A 12,746-nucleotide genomic window follows, 5' to 3' on the forward strand; every position below is an offset into this window, starting at 1 on the left:
TGCTTAGAGCCCAGCACAGTGCCTGGCACAGAGAACACTCTCAGTCAGTATCTGCTGAATGAATGAATGAATGAATGAATGAGTGGACGAACACTGGAGGACTCTAACCAGTGAGTGGATGGGCACAGGAAACGCAGGCCTGTTCCCCGCCCCCCGGAACAGAGCACAGCTGTGCCCAACAAACAGATAATTGGCACAGCCATTAAAATTACATTCTCGGGTTTTTAATGACTTAGGGAAAATCTTTACACCGTAATATGGAAAGCATAAAAAAGCAGCCACAAAATTTTATGAACAGCATTTTGAATACAAGGGGAAATTTGTTTAACGTCTAGAAAAAGGTCCACTGGTAATAATGCTGCCTGTGGGCCTTTCCGGGAGTGAAGGCTGCGGTGCTGCTCCCCCCGCACCCTGTGTCCCCCCTGCGCCCCCAGCCTGCCCCCCTGTGCAGGCCCCATACCCGGGCCTCCCGCTGGCCCCGGGCTCAGCGCCCTCCCAGCACTAATGAAGACTAGGCAGCTTCCTAGTTCCTCCTCTCCTCCTTCCCCGAAAACCCCCAGGGGGTCCAGAGGTTTTATTTACTGATTCTCACACCAAAGAAGCAATGTCCTCCAGAAAACAGAGGAGCCAAGTACAGGCGAAGAGAGGGGTGTGATCCCTGAACACCTGGGCCCCATCCAGCCCCAGCGCCCACCTGACTCCCACCCACCTCAGCGTGCGACCCTCCCCAGAAAGGCAGGTCCTCTCCCAGGCACCTCTGTGTTCGGAGCAGGGACGCCCGATCCCGCAGGAAGCTTTACATCAGGAGGCTGCAGGGGACGCTGGGTCTAAAAGGAGGTCCCAAGGCCACAACTGGGCCCTGTTAACAACGCTGCCGTTGAGTGTGGGGAGAAGTGGAGGCTCATTTCTGCCTTTCCTGTCTACAGTAGCTATGCAGCTGCTCACATCTAGGACTTACACGACACCTGCTCTCCCTTCCCCTCATCGGCCCGCCAGGGTACCGCCATCTGTACAGTGTTCAGGCAGCAGAATGAACGACACTGAGGAATCCCACAGGAGGGAAACCAGCCCCCGGAGTCACCACCTCCAGACCAACGCTGCACCTACTGCACCACCCCCTCCACCCTCAGGACGGACGCTGAAGCATCACCGCCAGCCCAAGCTCTTGGCACCTACAACCGTCATGCTTTCCCTGCCCAAAAGGTTAAAAAAAATCCTGCCTAGGTCCCCTCACCTGGTTAAAACCCACCCACTCACCCAGGTGAAGCCCCAGCCCCATGACCCTAGAAATTTCAGAATCGAGGGTCATACAAGCAACCTGAGGTGTCTACACGAACCCCTCCCCGAGGCTGCCTCCAGCCTCCATCTGACCATCTTGGGGACAGGGAGGCCCCAGAGCCCTGCCCATCCCCGGAGGCTCCGCATGGAATCCACAACCAGCCTGCCCCGAGGTCCCGTTCCCGGCTGGTCCTGCACTTCAGGGCTGATCAGAGTCTATCTAGTCCAGCACCAAGTGACAACCCTTCAAAGGTCCAAGGTCTCCCCTGACCCCCTACCCCCCAGTCCCCACAGCACAGGGTGCTCCTCAGTCAGGCCAGACGGCAACGTCTCGCCCACCCCAAGCCCAGGAGAGCTCCCTGCAGGGAACCCGCTCCACTGCCTTTTATTGTATCGTCTACGCAGTGAAATCCATTTCGTTAAAATACACAAAACCCATTTGGAGCTCATCTCGTTTCCTGGCTCAGCAGAGCGGCCATCCCGCACGCACGATCCTGGGGCTCAGCATGAAAGGAGAGAGAGGCTTTCAAAGCGGGGAGCCTCAGCCTGGGGCGCAGGCTGCCCGGGGCAGCGAGACGACAAGGCTATCCCACCTTAAGGGAGCCTTCAGACATCTCTGGAGAGGCCAGGCCTGTGGGGAAGGAGCTGGAAACCACGGCCAGCAAGGCTACGTGACTCCCAAAGATCAGAGGTGGCAGTTCGGGTTTAGGTCTTTGGTCCCCACCCCTCTACTGAGGCGAGCGCAGCCACCCTGACCCGCCACGTCCTGTCCTGCGCCCCTGCGGGGAGGGCGCCGTGCCTGGGGGTGATGGAAAGAGGTTTAGACCTCAGCTCTGGAACCGGAACGCCCGGGTGCAGTCCCGGCTCTGCCACAAGGAGGCAGCCTGGCCCGGAGCCCGCGATCAATGGCACTACACGCTTCCACTCCAGCAACCTTCCTGAGCCCCGAACCCCTGACAGTGAGATGTGGCGGGTGGCGCTCACTCTACAGGTCTGCTCGCGGCAGGACAACCATGTGAACCGCCGGCCAGGCACAGATCTGGAACTCGGCACATGCTCCTCTCTCCCTCCTTCCCTTGGTGCACAAGGTCTTAAACATGTTTTTTTCATCAATAGTTAAATTTTCCTTTCTAAAAATTTGGGTTTCCGGCTTCTTTTGAAAAAAGAAAAAAAAGGGAAGGTCTAGCAGTGCTGGACCTGGATTCCCACCAGGCAGCAATTGGCTGCATCTATATGGCAGCTGCCCCGTTTTTCTCCGTCTGATATAAGTATGCGCGTATGCTCCACAGTCCCCACCCACCCCTACTGCCCTCCCCTGGCCCACCTCACGCATCCTCTGCTTCCCCGCCCCAGAGCGCATCTGACCCTGCACCTGATCACCTGAGTAGCAATTTCTTTGGCTTCTCATCTCTGCCTGGTGAAAACTTCTTTTGCCAAGACTTTATTCCCTCCCTAATAGCACAAACTTTTCTTTTTTCTTATTAAAAGGCAGGGAACATTTTCCCACTCACAAATTACCCTGCTATGTGCAAGTCCTTCAAACATTTACTGATCGCCTACTATGTGCATCACACTGCTAGGAGCAGGGGCCACAAGGGTGTGGAAGGCTGGTCTCCGCCTCCCAGCTGAGGGGTGCTGGGACACCGGTGACTGCCTCAAGCTAGCCCAAGTCTCTGACAGGCAGGAGGCAGCAAACTTTTCTGTGAAGGGCCGGGTAGGAAATATTTTCGCTCTGTAGGCCAAACGGTCTCTGTCACAGCTACTCAACGCTCCCTCATAGCAGGAAAGCGGCGAGGACAGTATGTAAACAAACAGTGTGGCCGAGTTCCAATATTTACAAAAACCCGCGTCGGCCAGTTTCGGCCTCCTGGACTGTGATTTGCAGACCCTTGTGCCAAAGGCTCTCAGTTTGATGTAGCAACACAGAAATCCTTTGATTTCTAGAAAAAGGAGGAGGGGGACTTGAAGGTCATCAACCCGGGAAGAGACCTGCTCCTGTGGACTGACTGAAGCAAGGCCCCCTCCTCAAGGAAAGGCCCCTCTCCGGGTCCCGCAGACCCGGGTTTGAGTGCTGGCTTTGCCACTCACAGTGGGACCTTGAGCAAGTTACTTAATCTATTGAGGCACCGGTTTTCTTTTCGTGAGATCGAAGCAGTAATTAGAGCCACCGCATGGGGCTGGTGTGAGGATTAAATGAGAGCACTGGTGCACAGTACCTGCCACAGGCGAAGTACTCAGTAATCACAGCCATGGCCATACCGTGAACGAACGCGTGAGTGAGTGAATGAATGAATGAATGGCGTCTGCATCTTATTCATCTTTCGATCTCTGGCACACACAGCAGGTGCCCAATACGTACTTGCTGAATCCACCCGACACAGCCCTGACGGGGCTTGGTTATTCTCATCTAATCGCCCGACCCTCCCCCAATCCTTCAGAGCCACCACGCTGCACACAGGAGCAGTGCTACCTCCCTTTAACCATTAAGAAGGTGATAATCATGGTTTCAACTGAGCCTTAAAAATTCTTTTAAGTGAAGGAAAAAGAGCCAAGAAGCTACTCTGCGGGAAAATGCTATTAAGAATGTTCCTAAAGGCTTGTGGGCATCAGCCTTCCGGGCCGTGGAGCCTCAGAGCAGCCTCCACCCTCCACCCACCGGTATCTGCACCCTCTCCCCAGCCCGCAGAATTCTCCACCTTGGGCAGCGAAGTGCAGCCAGGCCTGCAGACGAGGGAGGCGGCACTGCACACACAGGGTTCCCCAGCGCTAGGACTGGCTGAGGGGTGTCGAGGTGTGGACCAGGGAGTGGACTTTCGTTTGCCAGGGGCGGAGCGGATGGACAGGTGGAGGAGGCTGAGCTCAGATGGAAGGTACTGTTGTTACAGGAAGAATCCATGAGATCAACCAGATGAAGGTGTTGGGAGCCCCACTTCTAAATGCCCCCAGGATGTGTGGGCGCAGGAGTCAGGGTGGGAAAGGCCCAGGGGAGCAGGAGAGCATAAGCTCAGGCTCTGAGGGGCAGCCCGAGGGCTGGCCGTACTCACCTTCCGCTCCAATGGACACCAGCTTGACCCCCTTGCTGGCTATGAAGTCCAGGGCCTTGTTGACGTTGGAGATCTTGTGCACCCGCATCTTGCCTCGTTCCGGCTTGGCCAGGCGCTCACCTGAATGCAGACCGAGAGCAGGAAAGGGAAGGTGAGATAATAATCCACCGGCCGGGGCTGCTCTCACTCAGCACCCGCATACAGGGCACATCTCTGCCCGACACTCACTTCTCACCGGGCAGGGAATGAGAGGGCGCGCCCACCGCGGCTCTGCTTTCTCCCACGTGGCGGACCTAACTGCTTGCATCCACTCAACAATCCTGCATGAAGCCCCTAACGCAGAGGTTCTCAATCTGTGGGTCACGACCCCTTTGGCGGTCGAACGACCCTTTCACAGGGGTCGCCTAAGACCATCCTGCATATCAGATATTTACATGATGATTCATAACAGTAGCAACAATACAGTTATGAAGTAGCCACGAAAATAATTTTATGGTTGGGGGTCACCACAACATGAGGAACTGTATTTAAAGGGCCAGAAGGTTGAGAACCACTGCCCTAGCGTGTGTCAGGGACTTGGCTGGGCACCAGGAATACGGGGGTGAACCATTTCCTGCCCTCATGCCCTTATGGCCCAGGAAGAGAGACAGATGTTCAGTAGAGAAACACACAAATAAATACATACGAACACCCAAACACAGAAAAGCTTAAAATAACTGCCTGAAAAGAGGCTGCAGAAGAGGAGGGCGGGCAGGAGGAAGAGGAGTCTCGGAGTGCAGGAGAGGGCCTCTGAGAGGGAGGACAGCTAGGCCTCGACAGCAGGGAACAGTGATCAAGGCAGAAGGAACAGCACATGTGAAGGCCCCGAACTCCATGCAGTCTAGCTTGGGCCTGGGAGAGGGGTGCGGGTCACCCCAGAGTATTGTGAAAAGGTTCCCGGGGGGGGGGGGGGGGGTTCACGTGGAGCCGCCCACAGCACCCCGCTCTCATTGGAAAAACAGGGCTCTTGTCCTGGTACTGCCTCTCGTGGGCACCCGTGGTTCAACCCCCACCCTCACTCAGCCGCCACGCCCCACACCCACACCTCCACCTTCCACGTGGGAGCTTCTGCTGCTCAGGTTTCAGGGCCAGGAGCTGCGTGGACACTGGGGGCGGGGGGAGCTGGTTCTCCAAACACCCCATTCAGAGCATCATCCCAGAACCGTGGCCTCCAGAAACCTCCTGAAACTACTTGAAAAATTTTTATGTGCAACACACGTGCCCAAACCTGGGGCAGGGACACAGCTTCCAGTGTCTAAAATGGTCACAACCCCCCAAAGGCTGAGAACCACCATCCGAGAGCCTGCAACTCAGGGCCCTTGCATCTGCCATGGTCACCAGCCCGGCACCGCGCCCCAAGGCATGTCGTAGCCTGGCTGAGCAGGCTCAGGGGCTGGGCAGCCGTCACGCTGGGCCAGGCCCACCCTGTCAGCATAGCAGGTCTGCAGGGGGCTCCCAGCTTTCCTGCCGCAGATGTCATTTGGCCTGGCAGCTCCCAGGGAGGCACAGCTGGATTGTTATTAAGTCAAGACTTCCCACGTGTGGCCCTCCCAAGGCTGCGGCCGCTGCCCTGCCTCTCCAGCAGGGCACCCACCATCCTCCTGAGCAGATGAGAAACCACAGGGGCTCCCTCCCATGGGCTGGATGGAGACAGTGCCACGTGCCACGGCTGCCACCACTACCACTCCCCCCATTCCCTCCCACCACCGCCAGCTGCTCCAGCTACGCCCCAGCCCCAGCCCTCAGCCCTGCTGAGCCTGAGCAAGGCCAGCGGTTTTCAAACTTCAGTCAGCACAAAACCACCTGGAGCGCCAGCTAACCACAGGTGTCCAGCCGCTCCCCCGCCTCCTAGTTTCTGATTCAGGAGGTCTGGGTGGGGCCTCGGATCCTGGTGTGGGTGGTCCAGGGACCACACTTCGAGGACCTCTGCAGGCAGCACCCCCTTCCTTCTCTTGTCATCCCACCCATCTCCAGAGACGCTGGGTGACTCGGTCTCTCCGAGCCTCTGGAAAGAGATGAGCCTGCTTGACAGCCATGCACAAGTCCTCCTTGGGCGCAGGCCGCCATTCAGCGGGGCACCCTGATGGTTACACAGAAAAGCCCGCTGCGGGGCATCCGGTCACTCTGACATCTGCCGAGTGTCACCTCCATGCCAAGCACAGTTCTAAGCACTTGGGAGACAGGGATGAGGCCACAAGGAGCTCAGGGTGGATTAGGGGGAGAACAAGTGAGCCTCGATGACTAAACCACACGGCAAATGACACAATGGAGAAATTAATGGGGTGCTGCTGGAGGAGGGCAGCCACTCACACTGGAAGTGGGGGGTGGGCAGGGAAGAATTCCTGGAGAAAACCCCTGAGCTGAGTTTTAGAGAATGAAAAAAAAAAAAAATGCTAGGGTGGTTGGTTGGTTGGTTTTCTTAAACTAAGAAAATATTCAAACTAATAAATGTTGGGAGGGGAGGTCAGGAAAGAAGAATACCCTAAAAGTACGGCAGTTCCTAAAAACTTAAACACCACCCCGGCCTGGTGGCTGGGTTGGCTGGCATGTCGTCCGCACTAAAAGGAGGATATACAGGAGGCAACTGATCATGTTTCTCTCACATCACTGTCTCTCCTTCTCTCCCTCCCTTACTCTATAACAAAGTGAAATAAAAAATCCATTTAAAATTTTATTATTTAATCTTCATCTTCAGGTAAGGATTAAAATAATAAATTTTTAAATAACGTTAAGCATGGAATTACCATATTATCCAACAATTCCACTTCTGAGTAATGGAATATTACACAGCCTAAAAAAAGGGGGGAAGGAAATTCTGACCCATGCTATACCGTGGATAAACTGGAAGACATGATGCTAAAGGAAATAAGCCAGTCACAAAAGGACAAACTCTGTAGATCCCACTAATGTGAGGCTCCCAGAGTAGTCACATCAGAGACAGAAAGTAGAATGGTGGCTGTGAGGGGCTGGGGGGCAGAGGGACGGGGAGTTAGCATTTAAGGAATATGGACCTTCAGTTCTGGAGACGGATGGTGGTGATGGGTGCACAACAACGTGAATGTACCAAATGCCACTAAACTGTACCCTTAAAAATGGTCAGGCCCTGACCAGGGCGTTCAGTTGGTTAGAGCATCGCCCTGATACACAAGGTTGCGGGTTCAATCCCTGGTCAGGGCACATCTAAGAATCAACCAATGAATGCATGAATGAGTGGAACAATAAATCAATGTTTCTCTCTCCCCTTCTCTCTCTCTCTAAAATCATTAATATTTTTTTAATGGTAAAAATGGTAAATTTTTATGTTATATATATATTTTACTACCTCCCTCTCCACCCCGCGCCGCCAAAGTTTCATCGGCAAGGGAAACGGAAAAAAAGTATTGGGGTTAAAAAAAAAAAAAAAGGCAGTTAGCAGGAATGCGGGAGGACTGAATGTCTCCAGTGTGGCCGGGGGCCTGAGGACCGAGGCCTTTTTGGGAAAAGCTAGCTGAGACCAAAGCAGGTGCCAGCTCACGAAGGATCCTGCAAGCTGTGCTGAGGAATGTGGGCTGCAGGCGCAAAGCCCTGGGGAGGCGCCGAAGGGTTTCCAGCAGGGAACAGCCTGACCATATATGGCTGCTGCACGGACCCTCTGGCTGCCTGTGTGACGATGGGCTGCCGGGGTCCGGGTCGGGTCGGGAGGAGCAGAGGAGGTTTCCGAGGGCCTCTGTGGCATCAACTAGGTGGGGTCCACAATGACACCGCAGTGGCCGGTGGCTGACAACAGGAGGAGATAAAATGTATGGAATGTGAATGCCGAGTTGGAAAGAAGGGCAGAGGCAGAGCTGTCTGATTCCTAGATTAGGTTTAGGGGAACAAGACAGAGACTGCAGGAGGAAACAGGTCTGCTGGGCCAGGAGTGGTAAGCACAGTTTTGGACACACTGAGTGGACCCCGGGGGACGTCTGGGTGGAGATGCCCAGGGCAGTTCAGCATTTAAGAAGGGCCTGGAGGGAGGAGGCTAGACTGAGACTAGGTCTGGGACTCACTGGCACCATGTGGAAGGTCAAGTGAAGGGCGCAGCTGAGGTTGCCCAGGGTGAACCACGGCTGGAATACTGAGGACCACCAACCTTAACAGGAGGGAGAGGAAGGTATTCACCAGAAAGCGGAGGAGTGCGTTCAAGGGAGCTGTCCCTCCAGACACCTGGACATCCGCATTCCGAGCTGGGGTCCAGAGAGGGACTGGGATCGTGTGGCTTTAGGCTGAGAGGTTGTAGTGGAGCCACGGTTTAGGTGTAGCCGTGGTTGCATTCTTGACCACAGAATCCTAGCGTTTCGGAGAAGGGACCTCAGAGGCCATCTCTCAAACCCCCCCTTTTTGCAAATAAGGATGCTGAGGCAAAAAGGCAGTGACTTGTCCAAGGACACACAGACGATTGGCAGCGGTCTCCTGGTCTGGCTCACATGTCACCCCAACTTCTTTCAAAAGCCCCGACCTAGCCATGACCAAGGCAGAGCAGCAGCCGGGTGCCAGGGAAGCATTCCCCAAGTGGCAGGCCCAGCGGGCAGCACCTGATCCTGGGCCAGGATGGCCCTGCCCAGCTGAACCCCCAAGGCCAGTGGCCGCCTCACCTGAGATGACCTCCAGCAGCAGCATGAGCTTCAGGCCATCCCGGAAGTCCTCCTCTATGTTCTCGATCTGCGTCCCGGCCTTGCGGAGGTGGGAGTTGCACCATGCCGTGAATGTCTAGGCGAAGGAAAGAAGACGAGCATAAGTCACATGGTCGCGGGGGCCCTCACAGGGGCCTCACGGGGCCCCAGGGCCCCCCTGCCTCACACCATCTCTTTGGTTGTTCTCTGTAAGGCATGGGTGGGAACCAGTGGGATGGACGAAGCCGCACCCTCCTTTAATGCCTCCCCTCTGGGCCTTCGTCCAAATCATCATCTCCCCCCACATTTATTAGTAACACTAATTTACTTCTTAATTATAAGGCTTAGTTTCAATCTCCATCGTTTTTTATTGTTGTTTTTAATTTTTTCCTCCTCACCCGAGGATATTTTTTCCATTGATTTTCAGAAAGAGTGGAAGGGTGGGAGGAGGCGGGGGTGGGGAGAGAGAGAGAAACATCAGTGTGAGAGAGACACATCAATTGGCTGCCTCCCGCATGCACCCCAACAGGGGCCAGGGATCAAACCTGCAACCAAGGTACAGGCCCTTGACTGGGAACCGAACCTGTGACCCTTCAGTCTGTAGGCCAACACTCTACCCACCGATCAAAACCAGTCAGTGCCATCTTCATAGTTTTAAGGCGAAGTACCCCAGAGGTAACATACAAAGCCTTATTAATACCATGAGGGGGTGAGGGCGGGGCGGGGAAATGCCATAGGGTAAATTAGTTTACTAAATCCTAGTATACTCAGCAGCTACCTAAGTAAAAGGATTAATCAGTTTTGTTAGGCACCTGGTTCAGAATCACAGTGTCAGGACAAGGAGAGAGACAGGTAAATGCCCCAATGTGTATGCCTGTGTCTTCGGGATGGGGAATGGAAGCACCTTAAGCTTCAAAAATATGAAGAATTCCAGAAAGGGAATATAAGGAGCCTAAATGAAAGACCATCGGTGTTGAATGTTCTAGAAAGCAGCAACATTGATGCTTCATATATATATAAAATCTTTATTGAAACTTTTTCTATACAGTGGGGCCTTGACATACGAGTGTCCCAACTAATGAGTTTTTCGAGATACGAGCCGTCTCTTGGCCGATTTTTTGCTTTGAGTTGCGAGCTAAAATTCGGGTTACAAGCCAGCTTCAGATACCCCACCGCTAGTTGGCGCAGCGAACGTCACAGTGAACGCCACAACATCAGCCCAGCATCACATGTCTCACTCATTCACTTGTGATTTGACATACGAGTAATTTGAGTTACGAGCTCCGTCACGGAACGAATTAAACTCGTAAGTCAAGGCCCCACTGTATTTAAGCAGATGATCGGCCAGGCCACAACCAAGCTGTCTTGTGCCAACAGCACCCCCTGGTGACTCAAGGAAAAAGATAACAAGAGAGAAAAGTGTGCGTTTTCATTTTGTAATGTCCCTTCCACAACTTGGGCACGTGTCTCTCCCCGGCTGTCACATTCCGTGGGAAACAGAGATAAGCACCTCCTGCCCCACACCCAACCCATTTCTCGGCAGCTCCAGGCTTCTCTGCACCAAATGACACTCACAGCTACATGAGGCTCAAGGGCCAATGTTCAGTCCCCACAGCACCCCAGGCAGCTCTCCTCCCACCTGTCCTCAAAGTCTCAGTGGTGAGCAGTGCATTCTTCTTTGAAACAGCAGCAGCCATACTAGAAATACCCTTCCCTCCTAGGAAAGGTCACCAGACCCATGACCCCCACCACCACTTCCTCTTGTCCCAGGGGAACTCCAAAGTGAAGTGGCAATGAATGGGCAGGAGCAGGGAGGAATGCCACACCAGTGGTTGCTGGGGGAAAAGAAATGGCTGCTAGCTTTATAAGCAAGAGCTGAAGAGTCTGTGAGCAAGGAGGAGGAGAGATGCCAGGCCACACAGGTAGGGAGGAGGGGGCAGTCTTTGGAAAGACTGGTACACAGTCTGGGGGTGGACAGGGGACATATACCGATTGCTCGGCCTGGAATATCCTCTATGTGATGTCTGGCTAACTCATCTTTCAAGATCAGGCTAACATACCAGCACCTCCAGGAAGCCTTCTTGACAGCCACCCACCATGTCTGGGTTGGGGGCACAGAGCCCAGAGCATCCTGCACCCACTCCATCATTGCCCATGTCCTGCTGCACAGTCCTTGCCTGGCCACTTATCAGTTCCATACCTCCAGGCTGGCATGGACTCAATGCTCTCCCGAGAGTCCCGCGGCACAAAGTCAGGGACACAGCAGTGAAGAAACAGCATAAAACCCTGCCTTGTGCAGCAAACATTCTAGTGGATGTAAAAATCAAGCAACTGAACGAAGGAGCAAGTAGGGAACCCATGCAAAAAGGAAGGTCCTGGAAGATCCAGCCGCACCTGTGAGTGACGCTGAGTGGTATCAGCAGGGCGTGATGGGCCAGACAGGCTCTCAGGGACCCTGAGAACACAGCTCAGAGGAAAGGGAATGCGGCAAGACAAGGAAGAGTATCTACTGGGTGCCTTTCTCTGGCGCTGGCCTCACAAAACTGGCAGAGAAGGCAGGGTACAGTGGCTTTTATTTTCATTCTGTTGTAACTTTGTTGTAAAAAATATGAGTTTTTAAATCTTTAAAATAATTTATTTTGTAGTTCTATATTCTCTCCTGCTTGCCATCTGTCCATCTATGCACTTCTGCCAGGTGTCATCACACTGTCCATTCACGGGGTGGGGCGCCTTTATTTACCACCACCATCCGTAGCGCCAGAGCACCTTGCTCTCATCTCCCTTCCACGCCCCGCCTCTGCCTGGCAACTCAAAGGGCTGGTCTCAGGCCGCGGTCCTGCTGGGAATCGCCTGCGTCCCCACAGGTGGGGGCTGGGGGACCTCACTGATCATCACTCAGTCATGCAGCGGGGGCTGGGGTGTGAGGAAAGGGGAAGAGGCCGCTTTTGTAAGACACTGCTTTGCAAGAGGAAAAGTACTGTTGAAAGCAGCCTGCCTCATTTCCTGGAGAAGCCGGACTCTGCGCCTGGAGACAGACCGCACCTGTGTTTGCTCAGGTCTCCCATGCAAAGCCTGGTTCTCAGGGCTCGAGACTGCTCTCGGCTAAAACTCCAAGGCCCCGCCCCTGGCTCCCTCAGGGGTGGGCCCTGATGGGGCCGCTGAGCACCATCCAAGTAAGAAAGTTCCCCTAGGAAGCAGCTCCTGTGGTTGAAGCTCAGGCCTAAGGAGAAGATGGTGGGGGCAATTCAGTGATGAAGAACAGGCACTTCCCAGCCCCGGCTGGGTAGTCAGGTGGTTAGAGCATCGTGCCGAGGCACCAAGGTTACGCGTTTAATCACAGGTCAGGGCACACACAGGAATCAATCGATGAATGCATAATAAACGGAACAACAAATCAATGTTTCTCTCTCAAATCAATCAATAAAAATTAATTTAAAAAGGAACATGCTCTTGTGGGTGCACCAGATCTGGGTTCAATGCCCAGACCCACTATTTACCAGCTGCACGACCTTCAGAGTAACCTCCCTAGGCCTCAGTTCCCTACAGTAAATGGGGGTTAGTAACTGCACTTTGTAGAAGCAGGAGGATTAACTAGAAACATGTACGAAGCGCCTGACACCTAGAACCTGCTCAGTAAATGGTGAGAAGGACAAGCCTTTCTGTGGATGCGTCTGGGAGGACTTGCCCTGTCCGCCCAGCCCACACCTCCTCCCAGCCTCCAGCCACCACACTCTGTCTGGGTTCCGTCCCTGCA

General features: G+C 54.1%; 1 protein-coding gene across 4 annotated transcripts in view; it reads right to left on the reverse strand.

The window, feature by feature from the left end:
* ACTN1 (actinin alpha 1) overlaps positions 1-12,746 on the reverse strand; it is an 89,840-nt gene that overhangs the window by 31,868 nt on the left and 45,226 nt on the right. For 3 of the 4 annotated variants that reach the window (XM_036311035.1, XM_036311044.1, XM_036311053.1), the window contains exons 2-3: positions 8,975-9,089; positions 4,323-4,442 (exon numbers count right to left, since the gene is read on the reverse strand). In XM_036311035.1, coding sequence (XP_036166928.1) covers positions 4,323-4,442; positions 8,975-9,089 — 235 coding nt within the window. Of the gene's footprint in view, positions 1-4,322; positions 4,443-8,501; positions 8,690-8,974; positions 9,090-12,746 lie in introns of those variants that run through there. The other variant, XM_036311064.1, reaches the window with a different exon arrangement.

This window comes from Myotis myotis, unplaced genomic scaffold (genome assembly GCF_014108235.1).
Source record: "Myotis myotis isolate mMyoMyo1 unplaced genomic scaffold, mMyoMyo1.p scaffold_m19_p_1, whole genome shotgun sequence".
Lineage (NCBI taxonomy): Eukaryota > Metazoa > Chordata > Mammalia > Chiroptera > Vespertilionidae > Myotis > Myotis myotis.